The 21,311-nt window shown below is 41.8% G+C and overlaps 1 protein-coding gene across 2 annotated transcripts in view; it reads right to left on the minus strand.

Annotated features, from left to right (window-relative positions):
- homer2 (homer scaffold protein 2) overlaps positions 1-21,311 on the minus strand; it is a 35,705-nt gene that overhangs the window by 9,897 nt on the left and 4,497 nt on the right. For both annotated transcript variants that reach the window (XM_062411253.1, XM_062411337.1), the window contains exon 2: positions 15,495-15,651. In XM_062411253.1, coding sequence (XP_062267237.1) covers positions 15,495-15,651 — 157 coding nt within the window. The remainder of the gene's footprint in view (positions 1-15,494; positions 15,652-21,311) is intronic.

The following is a 21,311-nucleotide window of genomic DNA, read 5'->3' on the forward strand; positions in this document are numbered from 1 at the left end:
CAGCATATTTTTAGGAAGTGGCACGAGACGAGAAAGAACTCATTATATTTTTTATTCTTTAACACTGTGAGAGATTGTGAGGCATTTTTTAACATGCTCACCAATTTCCGTGCTGGGATTTGTGGATCCTGATCGCATATTCAAAATGTAAAACTCACTCAGCAGTGCTAATAAAGTTGACAATGAAAAAAATTCTTATGTTCAAGCCGTTCATGTGAGAGGTGGAAGGAGGACACTGAGTATGGAAAACATTTGAATATCCTGCGCTGAGTATTTTAATGTACAATTACAAAAGGAAGATTTGATGAGGGAAACAAATATTAAATAAGTGAAACACTGACACAAAGACTGTGTGTTGGCGACTGCTGACCGACTAACCTCTTAGTAGTCAAGTTACAGTCTCCCTGTCTGCTACAGTACACATTCACCTGTTGCAGCTATGCAGTAAATCAGCTGTCAGAAAACATTTGCTGCAGTCTAAAATTGTAACTAGAGCATGAGACAGTGACGGCAGAAAGCAACCGATTTTTAAAACACAGCCTCAGCCTCACCAGACGCTGCTGATTTGTGTGTGGCTGATTACAGACAAGTCTAATCCCATAAGAAAAGCTGGATGTGCAGATAAACCAAACAAACTAATTTCACTTCCAACGTATGAGATCTCAAAACAGCACATGCAAATTACCAACAATCGAGAAACAGCAGAGGACAGTTTAATAACAGTGCAGCCCTTGTTTCATAGCAACATGGCTCTGCACACAGGACTGGAGAATCCAACTTGATGACAGACTCGTGTCCTTTTCTACGCCTCCATGTCTCCTTCTCAATCTTTTCATTGGCTGTGTTGTTAAAACAGCATCCTTACGGTACACACACACTGGGCTAGAGGAACGAGCAGATTAGCACACCATCAAGACACACATACTCATTGGAGTGTCATTGAGAAGGATGCTAATGGCCCCTAGAGAGAGAAATCATTGCACATTCAAAAACAATACCTTTTTTATCGGAATAAAGATTAAAGACTTGACCCCCGATTCAGGCTGGATGTTAAGGGTTTATAAAAAGACTGGCAGTTCACAGAGTGTCAGATAACATATTTTTTTTAATCCTCATCCCACCGGAGGCTTCTTCAAAACATAGGTGACCTAATTTCCCCCGAAGGAAAACCCGGGCAAAGCCTGAACAACAACACTCACACGTCGAGCAGCCGAGTGAATACTTAACAGCGCTCATCACACCAGCTCAAAGATAAGATAAGATCCAACTTTAATGAGCATTGTGGTGAAATTGGGCCAGTGCAGCAATGTCATGATAATAAATACGGATAATATGTTTTGAGAGGTTAACAGGAGGAGTTCAGATTAATGTACAGCTCAAACAACTCATGTTGCAGCTAAATTAGTTTGTGATTCAGCCTTCCTTGTTTTTTCAGACTGAAGATGTTTGGACAATAAACTGAAAATCTTTGTTCTTGGACAAGTCCTTTATTTCTTGATTCAAAAAGTATATAGAGTATATAGAGTGATAGAGTATTCGGTCTATTGTATAAAATGGGAATATAAAGATTATATTTATATTATTAGGAAAAAGAAAATGATTTTGAGAAACTCTTAGACACATTTTAATATCACATTGATTTGACCAACAATAAACTTCAGTCGACCACCACCAAAAATTTCCTCCTCCACTAAAGAAGCATCGTCCTCCCAGTCAGAGTGGATCCAAGTTAACAAGATGCTCTTTATTCTTCATTTTAACACTGGGAACAGGCTGTACTTCTGATGTCCATCGATAAATTACCTAAAAGTATCACTTTGACGTAATATTATGACTTTATCCTCAAAACTTCTCCCTTAAGAAAGTGACCCCAATATTGTGACACTGAATTTAACTACATCACCGAACATATCTGATCTGGAGTTAAACACAAGGACGAGACTTAAAACGCGACTAAGGTATAAAAAGGTATACATAAGTAATGATCTGTAAGTGAATATTAGCAGGTCGTCCTTGTCTTTGAGGACCATGTGACTGTGTGCTGGCATGTCCGCCTGTATGACTCAGAGAGAGTGGGAGGGTGAGACAGGGGGAGGGCGAGTGACGCTGGCAGCTGTGGGGGGTAGGAGCTGGGCCTGTGGATCAAGTGGCACAGGAGGAGCAGAGTGGAGCTCGGCTGGCCAACAGCCCGAGGGTCAGTGGGAAAACTTCTTCCTCTGCTGATTATGTGTCCGCAGATTGTGCGGAATCTGCAGAGTCAGTCAAGTTCAATCAGAGGTGCAGAACACGAGAGGAGTGAATGGGAGGGAGAGAGCTTGGTCACTTGTCCAAGAAACAAATACACATAGGGTAAAAAGGAAACCTGCTACACTGAGTAGAAGATTTCGTATTTATTTAATGATAAAACTTTAAATGTCTCATATTTTCAAAAGCAAAAGAGCCCTGGCGAAATTGTGACACCATTTCACATAATCATGCACATTTGACAAGAACTTGAGGGACTCCTAAAAGTTTTGTTCATTCTAAAAAAATAAGTAAATTCATCTATAATACTGACCTGGTGTATAACTTTTAAGTACTTCACCATTTTAATAGGATCAATCAAATCACAAACTTCAGTTTTCCAGTTCTCAAAGCCATAAACTATCAATACAATTGCATGAACCCAAAAATGCTCTCCCATGTTTGTATCACCGTTTTCAAACATGAACTCCAGAGAAGAAAATTGGTAGCAGGAGATTGTCCACACAGTTTGTTTACAGCACATGGACATCGACCATTATCACCAAAAGCTCATGAATATCATAATATTTACAAGTTGATAACTTTGTGAGCTAGATGTAGTATTGAATGCAGTCCTGCTTCATGAATAAAATACAAAATCAAATATCGCACTGGTCACATATTGGATCAACAAACTCTGGAACGTGCAACACTGATTCTGAATTTCTGGTTGAATTACGTTTCAAAAATGGCATTGACATATTGTGATTTAGAAAGATGTGCATGTCTTCTCCTTGGGTATCTATGCTAACTTTTTCTGGACAGATAAGCAGAGACCTTTACACGTGTCTTTGCAGGCATGTAATTCCATCTGAAGACTGAATAGATGGTGTATTTAAAGTGTGCATTGGAGTGAACAGGAAATTCAGCGATGCTTCTTCCTTCCAGCCTGAAGTCTTCACTGTGGGCTTATGAATAGCAGCCTTTCCATTGGAGGAAGTTAATGAATAGAGATCATGCCTCAGATAATATAGGTTTATTTTATTATTTTATTTTCCCGGATGTTGTTTTTTCTCACAAAATAGTAGCATGTTATGCTTTCCATTCGGCTGAATTTCCTTATGTTGGGAGCTTCACAGTAGCTCATAGCAGCTTTGGTGTGATTGCACCATAATCCTGATAAATACTTGTTTTGGGACTTGTATCAACCCAGTGCATTCACTCATCATGACAGCTGAGTATACAATAAAGGGCACAGTTGAGCTTTATTGTAGTAATTCACCAAAACTATCTCAAATAGAGAACAAACACTACGCACACTGCAGCATGTAGAAATTAGTGTTCGTCTGTACTCGTGCCAGGGCGACGCGTTGACATATGTTAAGTGTGTTTCCTTGTGGTCTCAGTAATTTACTGAATAAGTGATTTTTTCACACAGTTCATTGTAAGAAATATGTTTTCGAAACGTCTCCTTTCGTACTTTCTCCCCCGTATGAGTCATACAGGATCGCACTCGTTTGTCAGCCTTACCCAGAATCAGTCCACCCTCTGAGCCCAAATCCCACTGAGGGCGCTCAGGCAGTGGAAGAAGGCATTGAGTCAAGCTTGCGTTCTCTCTTTCTCCATCTGTATGGGTTTGTCCTTCTGTTGGACCTCATCTTCAGACTTGGCTTTAAGAGTAGACCGTTTCGTTCAGAGCAGCGTTTTCCTCGTGGAGAACCTCCAGCTCCTTTTTGCAGGTCTCTTCCATTTGTGTCCGAGGTGAAAGACACAACATTTAAACTATGGGAGTTTTTAGTCAGAGACCGGTATTTTTGTTGTAGAATTATACCTTGCAGTGCATATTTAGTTTTTTTGTACGTAAGAGAAGATGATAAAATGAATATAAATGTGAGTAAAAGTGAATAAACAGAGCAGCCAAAAACACATCATCAATCTCACTTGAATTTAAATTCATGTCTTTTAGGTCTGCATGCTATGAATGTGAGGCAAAGAAAAACAGAGTAAATATTCAAAACGGGAAGAGATAAATAGTTAACACATTCAGAATAATTCAGAAAGTGCAGTAAGATATCTCTTCACTGTGCTCTCATGGAGCTTGATATTATGCTGTGTGGAACGCGGTCTCATGAAACGATTTATAAGATACCGACTAAAAGTTATGTCCAAATTTTCGTAGAGAATCCTACGAAATGCACCGCGCTACATTTTCATAGTGAATCCTATGAAATACTCCACTCCGTTCGCGCGTGTGTGTTGTTCCCATCTTTTGTAGTTCTAATTTGTTTTCACTATTATATGAGATTCTGACCGGAAACCTTGCATGCTTCTTTATGGGTTTTTGGTGTGAGAAAAAACACTAGAAAATCTAGTTTTTTCAAGGTTCTGGCCCTACTCAGTTGCACCCCCCATAAGTTTGCATTGGGTTGCTTAGGAAATTCTCTCTAACTGGACCTCTGAGTTTTTAATTGAATACCACGGATCTAAACTGTGGGAGTTTTCAGTCAGAGAACGGTATTTTTTGTTGTGGAATAACATCTTACAGCGCATACTTAGTTTTTTGTGCTTGTAAGAGAAGATGATGAAATAAACATAAATGGCTTTTGTAGTAGAAGATATTTAATTTTTTTAATGATAAAACTTTAAATGTCTCATTTTTTGAAAAGCTCAAGAGCCCTGGCGAAATTGTGACACAATTTCACATAATCACACACATTTGACAAGAACTTGAGGGACTAAAAAAGAAAAGTAAATTCATCTATAATATTGAACTTGTGTATAACTTGTGTATAAGCCTCCAGCTTCTTTTAGAGTAGTCAGCCTGTTTGCTGTTCTCTTCCACCTGATTGAGCTCCAGGTGGTGACTTGCCTGCAGTGCATCACACTGGGCCTCACAGCTCTTCAGCTCCTTCTCAGGTGGTCGACGTTGGCGTTGGTTTGACCTCTTGATTCCCTGTCTCCCTCTATGTGAGTTTGTCCTTCTGTTGGACCTCATCTTCAGACTCGGCTTTTACAGTAGTCAGCCTGTTCACCGTGTCCTTTAGAGCAGCGTATTTCCCTTGGAGAACCTCCAGCTTCTTTTTGCAGGTCTCTTTCACACAACTCAGCTCCAGTTGGTGAAATACCTGCAGTGAGTCACATTTGGCCTCACAGATGCTCAGATCATTCTCCTTCAAAGTGAAGGCGTGCAGGCAGTCGAAGTAAGCCTTGGATTTTTCTTGCATTTTCTTCGACACCCTCTGTATGAGTTTGTCCTTCTTTTGGATCTCATCTTCAAACTTTTCATTTACAGTGGTAAGCCTGTTCACGGTCTCGTTCAGAGCAGCGTTTTCCTCCTGGAGAACCTCCAGCTTCTTTCTACAGGTCTCTTCCACCTGACTCAGATTCAGGTTTTGACCTGCCTGCAGTGCATCACGCTGGGCCTTACAGCTCTTCAGCTCCTTCTCCATCCCAGTGAGGGTGCCCTGGCATGCTAAGTAGGCGTTGGTTTGAACTCGCATTTGCTCTGTCTCCTTCTGTATGAGTTTGTCCTTATCCTGGACCTCATCTTCAAACTTGGCTTTTAGAGTAGTCAGCCTGTTCACGGTCTTGTTCAAAGCAGCGTTTTCCTCCTGGAGAACCTCCAGCTTCTTTCTGTAGGTCTCTTCCACCTGACTCAGCTTCAGGTTTTGACCTGCCTGCAGTGCATCACGCTGGGCCTTACAGCTCTTCAGCTCCTTCTCCATCCCAGTGAGGGTGCCCTGGCATGCTATGTAGGCGTTGGTTTGAATTCGCGTTTGCTCTGTCTCCTTCTGAATGAGTTTGTCCTTATCCTGGACCTCATCTTCAAACTTGGCTTTTAGAGTAGTCAGCCTGTTCACTGTCTCGTTCAGAGCAGTGTTTTCCTCCTGGAGAACCTCCAGCTTCTTTCTGCAGGTCTCTTCCACCTGACTCAGCTTCAGCTTTTGACCTACCTGCAGTGCATTACGCTGGGCCTTACATGTCTTTAGCTCCTTCTCCATCCCAGTTAGGGTGCCCTGGCATGCTATGTAGGCGTTGGTTTGAATTTGCGTTTGCTCTGTCTCCTTCTGAATGAGTTTGTCCTTATCCTGGACCTCATCTTCAAACTTGGCTTTTAGAGTAGTCAGCCTGTTCACTGTCTCGTTCAGAGCAGCGTTTTCCTCCTGGATAACCTCCAGCTTCCTTCTGTAGGTCTCTTCCACCTGACTCAGCTTCAGGTTTTGACCTGCCTGCAGTGCATTACGTTGGGCCTTACAGCTCTTTAGCTCCTTCTCCTTCCCAGTTAGGGTGCCCTGGCATGCTATGTATGCGTTGGTTTGAACTCGCATTTGCTCTGTCTCCTTCTGTATGAGTTTGTCCTTATCCTGGACCTCATCTTCAAACTTGGCTTTAAGAGTAGTAAGCCTGTTCACGGTCTCGTTCAGAGCAGCGTTTTCCTCCTGGAGAACCTCCAGCTTCTTTCTGCAGGTCTCTTCCATCTGACTCAGCTCCAGGTAGTGACCTGCCCGCAGTGCATCACATTTGTCCTCACAGATGTTCAGCTCTTTCACAGCGAGGGCGCTCAGGCTGTCTTTGTAGGCGTCGAGTCGAGCTTGTGTTTCCTCTTTCTCCCTCTGTATGAGTTTTTCCTTCTGTCGGAACTCATCTTCAGACTTAGCTTTTAGAGTAGTCAGCCTGTTCACTGTCTCGTTCAGAGCAGTGTTTTCCTCCTGGAGGACCTCCAGCTTCTTTCTGCAGGTCTCTTCCACCTGACTCAGCTTCAGGTTTTGACCTGCCTGCATTGCATCACGCTGGGCCTTACAGCTCTTCAGCTCCTTCTCCATCCCAGTGAGAATGCCCTGGCATGCTATGTAGGCGTTGGTTTGAACTCGCGTTTGCTCTGTCTCCTTCTGAATGAGTTTGTCCTTATCCTGGACCTCATCTTCAAACTTGGCTTTTATAGTAGTAAGCCTGTTCACGGTTTCGTTTAGAGCAGCGTTTTCCTCCTGGAGAACCACCAGCTTCTTTCTGCAGGTCTCTTCCATCTGACTCAGCTCCACATTGTGACCTGCCTGCACTGCATCACATTTGTCCTCACAGATGTTCAGCTCACTCATCTTCACAGTGAGGGCGCTCAGGCTGTCGACGTAGGCGTCGACTCGAGCTTGCGTTTTCTCTGTCTCCCTCTGTATGAGGTTGTCCTTCTGTTGGACCTCATCTTCAGACTTCAGCTTCAGCTCACTCATCTTCACAGTGAGGGCGCTCAGGCTGTCTTTGCAGGCGTTGAGTCGAGCTTGCGTTTTCTCTTTCTCCTTCTGTATGAGTTTGTCCTTATCCTGGACCTCATCTTCCAACTTGGCTTTTATAGAAATAAGCCTGTTCACAGTTTCGTTCAGAGCAGTGTTTTCCTCCTGGAGAACCTCCAGCTTCTTTCTGCAGGTCTCTTCCATCTGACTCAGCTCCAGGTTGTGACCTGCCTGCACTGCATCACATTTGTCCTCACAGATGTTCAGCTCACTCATCTTCACAGTGAGGGCGCTCAGGCTGTCGACGTAGGCGTCGACTCGAGCTTGCGTTTTCTCTGTCTCCCTCTGTATGAGGTTGTCCTTCTGTTGGACCTCATCTTCAGACTTCAGCTTCAGCTCACTCATCTTCACAGTGAGGGCGCTCAGGCTGTCTTTGTAGGCGTTGAGTCGAGCTTGCGTTTTCTCTTTCTCCTTCTGTATGAGTTTGTCCTTATCCTGGACCTCATCTTCCAACTTGGCTTTTATAGAAATAAGCCTGTTCACAGTTTCGTTCAGAGCAGTGTTTTCCTCCTGGAGAACCTCCAGCTTCTTTCTGCAGGTCTCTTCCATCTGACTCAGCTCCAGGTTGTGACCTGCCTGCACTGCATCACATTTGTCCTCACAGATGTTCAGCTCACTCATCTTCACAGTGAGGGCGCTCAGGCTGTCGACGTAGGCGTCACTGGTTCGAGCTTGGCTTTTCACTGTCCCCCTCTGTAAGAGCCATTTATATTTCCTTCGCTCTTCTTTAAGAGTCTTGATCTCTGTTTCAGCGCTCCGGAGTTCGTTCTTGAGGCTTTTCTCCTTGTACTTCATATCTGTTTTATGGAAGTTGTCGTTTTGTGGAAATTGTTTCTCAAATTGTAATAGATAATAGAGATTATAATCCTGGAAGCAACTGAAGAATCTCGTGCAGATTGTTGTTACAGGTAACTAGCCTGAAGGACGAGATTAAAGCAGAGTCTTCTAGAACTCAAAGGGCGACAACAAAGGAATCGCTCTTATGTGTCCCTTCAAACTTTCACATGTTTAATATACAAAGACTGAAATCAAACATTAAAGAAATAGGTCTTTCCTTTACTGGTAATAAAGGCAAGTAGAGATGACACAGTGTCTCCTTGGGAATTTGAAAATAATATTCATAGATACAATACATAAGATAATAACTTGTTGAGTTGTTAATATTTGTTGATTGTTCATGTGTGAAAATATAGAAAGAAAAAGAAAAATAAGAAATTGGAAACTTAAACTACAAAATAAAACTAAGAATTTAATTTTAAAGATGTCTTCTTCAAAAGCTCTTTATTTTGTTTTTAAATGCAGACCTAAGTTTACTTGAAACAAGAAAAGAACCCTGCAGTTCCATCTGAGATTGAATAATAAACCTTTAAGCCATTCTGTGGAATTATTCCTTATTTTATTTAGTTTTTGACTTCATACAGACATTGGTTCTCATTCACTAATATGTATTCAGAAATATTCGTACTGTACGAAGTGAGCACCAGACGACTTTGTTCTCGCCACCATGCATATAATTACGAATCAGAATGATTCTAAATCAACAGGTGCGGGTCCACTCTATGTAATTAACATACTGCCACGCCTCTATTTCTCCTTATAAGGAATCTGTTTGTCATGAAGGGAGCGTCGGGCTGAACAGTTGAAGTTGAAGTGAGAAGAGGGAATAAGAATTTCACAGCAGAGATTGAAACATTTGTGTCGGAGGTGGAAGACACAAACGGAAAACTTCTCTGTAGCAACAATTGTGAGACATTATGCTGTTTTGGACCTTGCTGAGGAAATTCTCTCTAACTGGACCTCTGAGTTTTTAATTGAATACCATGGATCTAAACTGTGGGAGTTTTCAGTCAGAGAACTGTATTTTTTGTTGTGGAATAATACCTTACAGTCTATACTTAGTTTTTTTGCTTGTAAAGAAGAGATAAAATAAATATAAATGGCTTTTGTAGTGGAAGATTTTTTATTTTTTTAGTGATAAAACTTTAAATGTCTCATTTTTTGAAAAGCTTAAGAGCCCTGGCCAAATTGTGACACCATTTCACATAATCATAAACATTTGACAAGAACTTGAGGGACTCCTAAAAGTTTTGTTCATTCCAAAAAAAAAAAGTGAATTCATCTATACTACTGAACTTGTGTATAACTTTTAGGTACTTCAAAATTTGAATAGGATCAATCAAATCATAAACTTCAATACAATTGCATAAACCCAAAAATGCTCTCCCATATTTGTATCACCATTTTCAAACATGAACTCCAGAGAAGAAAATTGGTTCTACCCTTCAAATTTGAAAAACGTAGCAGGAGATTGTCCACACAGTTTGTTTACAGCACATGGACAGCTTCATGAATAAAATACAAAATTCAAAATCAAATATCACACTGGTCACATATTGGATCAACAAACTCTGGAACGTGCAACACTGATTCTGAATTTCTGGTTGAATTACGTTTCAAAAATGGCATTGACACATTGTGATTTAGAAAGATGTGCATGTCTTCTCCTTGGGTGTCTATGCTAACTTTTTCTGGACAGATAAGCAGAGACCTTTACACGTGTCTTTGCAGGCATGTTATTCCATCTGAAGACTGAATAGATGGTGTATTTAAAGTGTGCATTGGAGTGAACAGGAAATTCAGCGATGCTTCTTCCTTCCAGCCTGAAGTCTTCACTGTGGGCTTATGAATAGCAGCCTTTCCATTGGAGGAAGTTAATGAATAGAGATCATGCCTCAGATAATATAGGTTTATTTTATTATTTTATTTTCCCGGATGTTGTTTTTTCTCACAAAATAGTAGCATGTTATGCTTTCCATTCGGCTGAATTTCCTTATGTTGGGAGCTTCACAGTAGCTCACAGCAGCTTTGGTGTGATTGCACCATAATCCTGATAAATACTGGTTTTGGGACTTGTATCAACCCAGTGCATTGACTCATCATGACAGCTGAGTATACAATAAAGGGCACAGTTGAGCTTTATTGTAGTAATTCACCAAAACTCTATCTCAAATAGAGAACAAACACTACGCACACTGCAGCATGTAGAAATTAGTGTTCGTCTGTACTTGTGCCAGGGCGACGCGTTGACATATGTTAAGTGTGTTTCCTTGTGGTCTCAGTAATTTACTGAATCAGTGATTTTTTCACACAGTTCATTGTAAGAAATGTTTTCGAAACGTCTCCTTTCGTACTTTCTCCCCCGTATGAGTCATACAGGATCACACTCGTTTTTTCAGCCCTACCCAGAATCAGTCCACCCTCTGAGCCCAAATCCCACTGAGGGCGCTCAGGCAGTGGAAGAAGGCGTTGAGTCGAGCTTGCGTTCTCTCTTTCTCCATCTGTATGGGTTTGTCCTTCTGTTGGACCTCATCTTCAGACTTGGCTTTAAGAGTAGAAAGCCCGTTCACCGTCTCGTTCTGAGCAGCATTTCTTCGTGGAGAACCCCCAGCTTCTTTCTGCAGGTCTTTTCCACCTGACTCATCTCCATGTGGAGACCTACCTGCAGTGCATCACGATGGGCCTTACAGCTCTTCAGCTCCATCACAGTGAGGGCGCTCAGGCTGTCGAGGTAGGCATTGAGTCGAGCTTGCGTTTTCTCTTTCTCCCTCTGTATGAGGTTTTCCTTCTGTTGGACCTCATCTTCAGACTTGGCTTTAAGAGTAGAAAGCCTGTTGACCGTTTCGTTCAGAGCAGCGTTTTCCTCGTGGAGAACCTCCAGCTCCTTTTTGCAGGTCTCTTCCATTTGTGTCCGAGGTGGAAGACACAACATTTAAACTGCGGGAGTTTTTCTAGTCAGAGACCGGTATTTTTTGTTGTGGAATTATACCTTGCAGCGCATATTTAGTTTTTTTGTATGTAAGAGAAGATGATAAAATGAATATAAATGTGAGTTAAAGTGAATAAACAGAGCAGCCAAAAACACATGATAAATCTCACTTATATGAATTTAAATTCGAATTCCTGGCACAAACATGTCTTTTAGCTCTGCATGCTATATATGTGAGGCAAAGAAAAACAGAGTAAATATTCAAAAGGGGAAGAGATAAATAGTTAACACATTTAAAATAATTCAGAAAGTGCAGAGCTCTCATGGTGCTTGATATTATGCTGTGTGGAACGCGGTCTCATGAAACGATTTATAAGATACCAAAAAGTAATATCCACATTTTCGTAGAGAATCCTACAAATGCACCGCGCTACATTTTCTTAGAGAATCCTACGAAATGCTCTGCTCCGTTCGCGTGTGTGTGTGTTGTTCCCATCTTTTGTAGTTCTAATTTATTTTCACTATTATATGATATTCTGACCGGAAACCTTGCATGCTTCTTTATGGTTTTTTGGTGTGAGAAAAAACACTAGAAAATCCATTTTTTCAAGGTTCTGGCCCTACTCAGTTGCACCCCCCATAAGTTTGCATTGGGTTATGGTAGAGGAGTTCAAGACCTTTCCAAAACAGTTCATACCATGTCTGTCATATTTAGTTTCCATCCTGTAAGCAATCAAAACTGACTTAGGTGCAATGTTCAAAGGTCATCCCTGAGGAGCAGGAGCCATCCACAATTTTCCCACTGACATAATGTTACTCCCGAGGTCAAGACCTTTACGATGATGTCATTGCTATTGTCCTATGACAAAGTTTACATTTCATCTTGCTCCAAGCACAGGCCATCTGGTTTAAGAGCCCTTTGAGGTCCAAGCCGGATAAAATCTGTTTTAAGTGGTATTTAATGGCCAGATATGGTCAAAATATGTATGTTTGCTTTATAAACAATCATATGTTTCATTTTGGACCAAGTTAGAGACACCTTTGTTCATTAACAACCCAATTTCTCGGGTCTGGGAGGCGCTGCAGGGTCCTCCGTTCAGGAGCAGCTTATTCCTGCGGCTGTGACTGCTGAATTTCCATGGTGCAGAGTTCATGTGTATTTTTTATATTAGGGTTAGGGTTAGATGAATTTCCGCCATGTTTTTTGTTTTCACGAAGAGAGAGAAGCGCATAGGCCACATGTCCCCAGCCTCCTGAAATTCATACGAGTAGAATTCATATGAATTCTAGTGCATTACTTTAAGTAGAATTTCCTACGTAATTTTGATGAAACCAGCCTGCTGTGTGAGAAGCACGATTCAGGACGAGCGAGAGTCAGAAGTGGTGATCTGCCCCTCTACTCGCTGTATCACCATCAGCAAGTCGCCCGGCCAGCACGGGTGGACGAATATAAGCTGACAGTCTGTCACAGTCAGTGTGCAAAGCAGCACAGACTATTCTTCTCGACAGACCTGTCCCCCTCACAGCTAGCGTACAAAGCAGAAGACTATATTTAACATTTATTTTTCATGACTCAACAATTCCCCCCTCTATACTCATATAGACAACAGGGATACAATTTAAATGAGCAGGGGATCATCTCTTTTTAAACTAATAAAATGTCATAAATGTTTTCTCCTCATATACCGCTGTCGCCTGCAGACACTCTATGACACATGCTGCTCTGTTACTCAAGGTTACAGGAGAGTGGAGAGACAGGATGACAGGGAGGGTGACAGAGAGTGGGTGAGCAGACAGAGGAAACCTGGCCTTGAGGACAAGGAGCATCTAAAAACTGATGATTTCAAATAAAAGGAGATTTCCAATATTATTCCAAAAGCTAAAACGACACAAGTCTCCTCTACACCGCTTGTCAGTGTTGTAGCTCGACAAGTGCTGCTTGATGACATAACAGATTAGAGTCTCTGGTTTGTAGCTGTGGGAAGGAGAGCGGTTTTGAAGCCAACAGAGTGTGACTCAGCAGTGCTCTGAAACCAGGACCAATTGGTTTTGATTGTCTTGATAGATTTCACTTTACATTTGAGCCAAATGCACGAATGGAGCGAAGTGAATCAGAGCTAGCAGATTTTAAACACACATGTTTGTCTTTCTACAGTTCTCCCTAGACACTTAGACCATAACCTCAACTATCATTAATCGATACTCAACCTTACAAAGGGGTATTCTAGTATTTTCCAACCTATGCTGAAGTGTCCTTGGGCAAGATGCTGAACCCCCCCCCCCCTCCCAAAAAGGCCCCAAATTAATGCTAATTGTAAGTTGCTTTGGATAAGAGCGTCAGCTAAATGACATGTAATGTAATAAGTGGATCTTCTCTCTCAGTGCAAATATTCTACACAGATATATCCATGTTGAGTTCCTGTGAGATCCACCAATCTGATTGCTTGGTAATCCTAAACTGAACTCCACGGGGTGCTTTACCCAAACAGAGCTACGGACAGCTTCACCAAATCTGTGAACATGCACAGCTCTAAACCACTGGCAACCTGCTAAGTGTGAAGTGGCTCTGCAGGTAATCTGAGCGATTTAGGACCATGCGAAAGGTGGTTGCCTGTCAGCAGAGGGATACCGCTGTCATACCTCTCCTCCACGTCTCACACAGAGAAGATCCTGATCGCCATGGAAACACAATCTACTCTTTCAGGTAGCGGAGGACGAAGGTGGGAATATGGGATATCTGCATTCTCCTATGCTGTCCGTTATCACAGCCAGGATTTAATCTCAACATCCCGCTCTATTCTTTTTTTTTCTAAATTGAAAGTTTTTCACATTCATCGCATGTTCTGCAACCGAGCTGTTCCTTCTTCAAACTAGGGAAAGCTGATCAGTGTGACCACTACTTAAAGAATATAGACCCTCAAGTGAGATAGCTGTGTGCTGTTGACAGTATATTACAGATAATTGATTTTAACTCCATTTCAACAGGCATGAAGCTTTTGCCTGCTCTGTAGGGGATTACTGATATCAACCTACAGGAGAACTAATGGAGCTCAGCGTAAGTTCAGTAAGGAAGACTTAAAACCCCATTCAGATCAGCTAACTGCGGGCGGTCCTAAATATCAGGAATGCCCATGGGAGGGCTTAACCTGCAATCGTCAGCTGATCGTAGGTGTTCCCAATCATCTAATCAGGCCCGCGCTGTTTCCTTCAGCCAGTCACACAGCAGCGTCAAACTTTAAAAATCCCTTCTCTTTTCTTCCTCAGCAGTGTCAATGCAGTGACTCGCACAACCCCTCCTCCACCCCAATCTCCTCCAGTCCTGAGAAGAACATTCATCACCTCGTCCGGATCCCGATGACAACCGATCACGGACTAAGGTGGCAGCTGACTGCCTGACAACAGACTGTTACTCGTGGCATCCATTGCACTTCTGTCCATCCTGGAAGAGGGATTCCTTGAATGCGGCTCTTCCTGAGGTTTCTACGTTTTTCCCTCAAGAAGGTTTTTTTTTGTAGTTTTTCCTTACTCTGTGAGGGTTAAGGACAGAGGATGTCACACTTAGGAAGTCCAATAAGACAATGCTCATATATGGACCATCTAAACAAACGATTGACCAATGAACCACCACCAGTGTCTAGACCCCTTGGGGATATTCCTGTAAGATGTTCTGCTACACCCCCTTCTAATCCTGATGACATCACACAGGGGTCTAAAATGCCAAAGACTATAAATATTCGCATTCTCTGTGCACTGTAAAAAATAAACTCGTTAAAGTAAAAACCAAGTCTCTCCTGATTGAAATCCTGTTGTGTGCCTAACTATAAACATATTTATACGCCTTGCAAAAACCAATGCATGTCTAATGATAGGGGCTAATAGACCCATTTTATAGACATTCCATCCAAGGTCCAACGCAGAACATTTCCACAAAAAATGTTTTGTGGAATGAAAGAAAGCCCTTAAAGAACCCAAGAAGTTCTAGATTGCCTTAATTACATAAGCAGGACAGTGTAGGAAATATTAAATTGCCTCGGGTTGATGCTGTGCTAGAAGCAGCGAATATAAAATCAAGTTGTTTAAATTTCCTTTTGTTCAATTCCAACTGACTTTGCTTCGTCAACGTCAGCTTTTCCTCCTGAGAGGCGATAAATGTTTCCAATATTCTCTCTAAGATCGTGCTACATCCACAGACGCAGCGTAAGGTCACAAACAACACGTACCTTGGATCCATCCACGCTGATAATGCGGTAGCTGTTGCGTGTGCTGTCGTAAAAATAGGAGACAGTGACAGCCTGCTTGCTGGCAGGAACCCAGTTCTTCTTGGTGGTCGGGTCGATTTGGAAGACGTGGGCCCTGGTGGTGAAGATTGGCTGCTCCCTGGAGAGGAGAGGAACAAAATGAGAGGAGGATCGCTGCAGGTAAGACACAGTATAAAACTACGGAGGAAGACAATGTACTCTGATCAATGAGCCAGCTATTACAATCTTTACTGTAGTGTATTGAGTTCTTAATATCCCTTTATCACATTATGGCTGCAGAGACACTGTGACTGTGACACAGAGTCTCCAGAGATGCTGAGAGTCTCGGCTGAGACGGCACAGGATAATGTAACACAAACCCCAAGTCGTCATAGTACCCACAACCATTAGCACATCAACACCCCCTGCCCTTTCAAAAGGTGACAGTAACAAATATCTTGGCGTACATGTGACACTGTGCGCTTGTTTGTATTGTCTAATGGAAGATTTCCCCTGTGCACCAAATACTAGAACTCAGAGAGCACTGCCTCTGACAATTAAGGCCAAACTGTCCCCTTATGAAACCACATTTAAACTCACTAGATCCATATCTTATCTGACTCTGCACCACATTGCAAACATTCATAGATATCAGTCCCCTAAACATGGCAGATATATTTGATATAAAAAAAAAAAATCATGAATCTTTCTTTGTGAAATCGATAATGTTGAAAAACACTATGTTAAAAAGGGTGAAAAGAGTTCCTGGATCTGCCCCCCTATCCGGATTCAAACAAATATTTATTTATTGCATAGTTTAGCAGGATAACCATGTGCTTTGGTACCAACACGCAGCTGCTGAGGAATTAAAACCTCCATAGTTCATCATTGGCTAACAACATATTTGGTGCATTCATGAATAATTACACAATCAAAGAATAAGAGGAAAGAAAAACACAACATTAGAGAACAATGCATCTCAGCAGAAAGTGAGAAGGTGTAGGCTGAAGCTACAGCTTACTGCGCCTACACTTACAAAACACGACCTTGTGTCTATTCCTACACTATCATACATACTAATGCAGCATGTTCAGATTTTTTGAGAATTGTTGATTTGCTCATTATATCAGGAAAATGGTGGAACAAATGCATTGAACTCAACATTGGTTTGGTTATCTTATGCTTTTTGCAAATCTGGGACATGTACAAGAGGGTCGTGCTTTTCTTTCAAAGTAATATGGAGTGACATGAACACTATGACAATAAAAAATAAACTATAAACAATGTTAAAGTAAGGTTTTCAATTGAACCCTGAAATGTTCATATCGTGTCAGATCCTAATGACTCCAATTCATTTTGAAAAACTTCTAAATAAATATATATAAATTATTAAATCAGGTGCAATTGTTGGTATATTATCAGATTGAAGCCAAATCCATATAGACATCAGTCCCCTAAATATGACAATTTTTTTCATTTGGTCATCATATCAAATCCCCTGGATTCATCCTTTTTTTGCCAATATATATTGGGATCTTTCTTGGTCCATTTTCTATCTGCCACAGTTTTGTGAAAATCTGTTCAGTGGTTTATGTGTCATACTCCTGACAAACAAACCAACTAACAGACAGGGCAAAAATGTAGCATCCTTGGTGGAGGTCTACCGCCATCAAAACCCAACTCAACAATGACCATGATGGGGGAAACAATGCCAGCTATCTTTGAGAGGGTGAAGTAATCGGCCTCCCAGCAATGAGCAGCTAGATGCGTGTATGATTCAGAAGAGCATCATCATGGGGATAAACTGATAAACTTGAATGACTGCAGACTGAAAAAGAAAGAAATAAAGCAGGAATGCTCCTCCTCTTAATGACATTCCTACAAATAAATCTCTTTCTCCAGACACTGATTATCTTCACCCTCTGTCACCTATACACACAAAACCATAAGTTGACTGTCTCATTGAGAGTCGAGCACTTTTGTGTAATATGTGCATCGAGCACTTTGTTAGGAACCCCTGCACAACAGCTTATTCATAGGATTTTCCAATTAGCCAATCAATTGGCAGCAGTTTGGAGTACAAAATCATGCAGATACTGCAAGAGCTTCAGTTAATTCTCACAACAACAAAAAAAACTCTCCGCTTCCTCTCACTATACAGAAACAAGGGCAAAATATGTAGGATCCAAACTGTACTGTATTTGACATGTGTGTTTGCCCTATGTCCCATCCACAAACATGGAGGAGGCAGGGTTTATGACATATACTGCAGCCAGCCACCAGGTGGTATTATGATTTGGCTTCACTTTTGGGGAGCTGTCATATCGTCCATCTTTATTGACAGCCTACCTCCAGCATGATAAAGCACCATTTCACAAGTCAAAGGTGTCTCGAGCTTGTTTAATGATCATATAGTTCTGTTAACTTCAGTGGCCTCTCCAAATCTGAATCCAGTGGATCGCATATGAGATGTGTCTTAGTTGACAAGAATTTGGCACTTCATACTTTTCACATTTCACCAGATAGAACATCAATGAAAGTCATGTTGCCACAGAAAATTATATTGTATATATAATATAGACATTGTTCAGGGAACAGCTCGTGGAACTCTCTTCTTCTCAGCCCCATACAAACTACACAGACACTTGACACTGACAGAGCTCCACTGCGAAAAGTGGGAAGAAAAAGTGTTAATTGTATTGCTGCAGGGTCTGACTCTGGACCCAGCAGGTGTAATTCATTCACTGAATGCTCTCATTTCAAACGATGAGGACAAGTGGTTACGTTGCTCCTCTTTAAAGTTTGAAGTGCAAAGAACAATTAAGTGGAGTGGCTGGATCAGAGGGATCAGAGGACACCTCAAGAACTTAATAATGATTGCAGATGGATAATATGGAGGAGGCAGATGTGAAGAACTTCTTACTGGAAATTAAAACAAAAAGTGAATGCAACTTTCAGACAAGGTGATTTTTATATGGCTTCCATGCCTTTGCACGATTGCAATGTTGATCACACCTTTGTTTTTCTTTGTTTGTTTTATCTTGTCGACTCTGCAATTATACATTTTGTTAATTTGTCCAAGCCCCTTTTGGATGTCCAGTCACCATTGAATTTTCCCCCTGGATGTTCTCCAGCGTAAGAGATTAAAAGGCAACGTAATGGACGATCGTAATGAGGTCACAATAAATAATGGTAGTGGGAAGAAAATTGCAGAGCGCAGCATTAAGAGGTCATAGCCCACGATACATGAGCCATACTGCGGTGTGGCTGGGCTAAGCCTCCTGTACAGCACGTTGAATCCATATTTATGCTTTACAAATGAAATGTACCTGCCGAAGTGATAGGTAAAGAAACTGGACATGTGGGGGGAGGTCAGAAAGGGTCGAAAGGGACAGTTGAGGTATCGAATGCTGCCAAGTCTTAGTCCGGCTAGATAGAGCTGTAATGCCTTCTGAACATGCTGTATGCCAGTTAGTTTCTTCATCTGCATGCTACTTCTACGCATCATTCTTTCCACTATTGATTAGTTCGATGTTTGTAGGTCCATTCTCAGTAAAGTGTGCTTTAGATTAGGTGCTGATGAAACAAACATTCACAGATCATTTATCTCCACTCAACTTGATTACAAACGTGCTCCCAGGAGAGAGCTTTATAGCAAACTTCTTACAGCATCACTTGTCGGTTGTAAACCTTGTGAAATCCCTGGACTTTCTAGTATCCTTTCTTCCTCTTTTTGCTTTTGCTTCCTGGCTTGCCTTTTACTTTCATCACGTGAAACATTTCAACAAAATATGTCAAGCTGGCACGAGGGTGCCCGGCTGGACACACTGGCACAGCCACACTTTGCTTGGCACAGCAATAAAATCACCAATGCACTATCAAAACCATTACAAATATTGCATTTTTTAGAGCACAGGGATATGATTATGCAAAATAAAATCCACTATATCGGAGAGAACATCCCCAAAAAAGTCCCTAAAATTTAACAGGTGTTAAAGCTTGCAGTAACACACACATCTCCTTTTCTGTAAAGCCAAACTGCAGGTTTCATTAACAGGGTACAGATGGTGCCACTGTTGCTGTAATGCTTTACCGCAGTTGACAAAGGGACGTGTCAGAGGACGTTCAGTTCAGCTGTACTTTAATGCACCGTTATGAGGTCCCAGTGAAAATAATGTCACATGGACAGTTTGGCAGGCTGCAAACATTCAGGAGCTAATAAAGCTTTTACTTCTCTTGGGATTATGGTTCTCCCAGAAATTAAAGCCTAATAAATGCACTGCCCCCTTTTAGCCTAATCTCAGTCTTCATCTGCTTTGGGAACAACAAAACCCATTATACAGATCACTGTTGTCGCTTTACATACATACACATCAACACACACGCTGACCTTTGCAGTGGCAGTGTCTGGAGCCAGATCACACTGGCAAGGGGAGGAGGAGTTGCTGAACACATGGATGCACTCACACAACGGTTGGTGGAATCCAGTGATCTGCTTTTCTCAGATAATAAAACATTACGTTGATTGATTTGAGAAAAAAGGAGACGTTATTTGGGACTTTGTGACCTTGGAATTCTTTGTCCCGCTGACTGTTGGGTGCTCTCTATCCCCATCTGGTACTTTAAATAATTTACAGGTGTGTGTTTCTGCATGTGGGGGGGAGCGGCTTGGAGTTAGTCTGCCCCTGTCTGTGCCTACGTACACCTACACACCCATGGCAGGCCCATGCACTCTCGTGATGCGCCAACTGTGTTGTGCACTGGCAGAAGAATAAAATAAAAAACAAAGGAATGTGCTACCAACCATATACCTGAGGATAAGTAAAACTGTTGAGAAAGTGCTGCATCGTACCAATATATAAGCCTTAATTATTACATATAATGAATCTATAATCACAAAAAATACGACTAGACCCAACAACTAGAGGAAGAATTTATGCCGCTGTGGTAGCATGCTAAACAGCTGCCCTACTTTACCTCAGAGGAATAGGCAGCAGCTATACAGTGAGTGATGCACGACTAAGCTTGTTTGCCTCAAGTTCTCTGAAATCCTTCAAAGTGTCTGGCTGATCACTACCTACGATTTACTCAAACACTGAATTATACAGAGTTGGAGAAAAGTTTGCTAAGAGAAGGATTATCCCACTGCTTTAAGGAGGAGACGTTAAGATGACAGCAGATGACACCATGTCCTGAGAGGATGTGTGAAGAACAGCAGGCGGCATCTATCTTTCTGTGGTGGTGGTTTTAATGCCACGGGCTGCAGTCACGAAGCACCTGTGTTCTGCTGCACATGAATCCAGGCATGTGAAAGAGAAAAACTGCCTCTTCCAGATTCCTGAATCTACTCCAGCGACATTCTCCAAACAAACTCTCCTTATCAGTCACAGTCATCCACTCTCTGTCCGAACGAAAGTGACAAGGGGCGGTATAGATCGATAACTGATTCAGGAATCTAGGGTCATTAGCCGAAGGGTTTAACCTCAAAACTCAAACAGGCTTCATAGCCTGTTTTACAGAAAACACCAGCCTCAGATATGTGCCCTCCAACATTCTTCACATTCCTACAGTGTGAACATTATGTTACTTTAATACGAGCTCCAGAAGTCATGCAACACACACAAGGTAAATATCAATGCTCAGTAGACAGAAGGCAGACTATTTCTGCTGCTGTATATCTGGATAGTTATTGTCCCTGTTGCATAAGTTGATGACTTTCAACTGCACAGTGCAACTCTTTAAATACCGATTTTTCTTTTTTCCCCACAGAGGTGTTATGTCTCCCTCTAAACGGGTCGG

This window comes from Platichthys flesus, chromosome 1 (genome assembly GCF_949316205.1).
Source record: "Platichthys flesus chromosome 1, fPlaFle2.1, whole genome shotgun sequence".
Lineage (NCBI taxonomy): Eukaryota > Metazoa > Chordata > Actinopteri > Pleuronectiformes > Pleuronectidae > Platichthys > Platichthys flesus.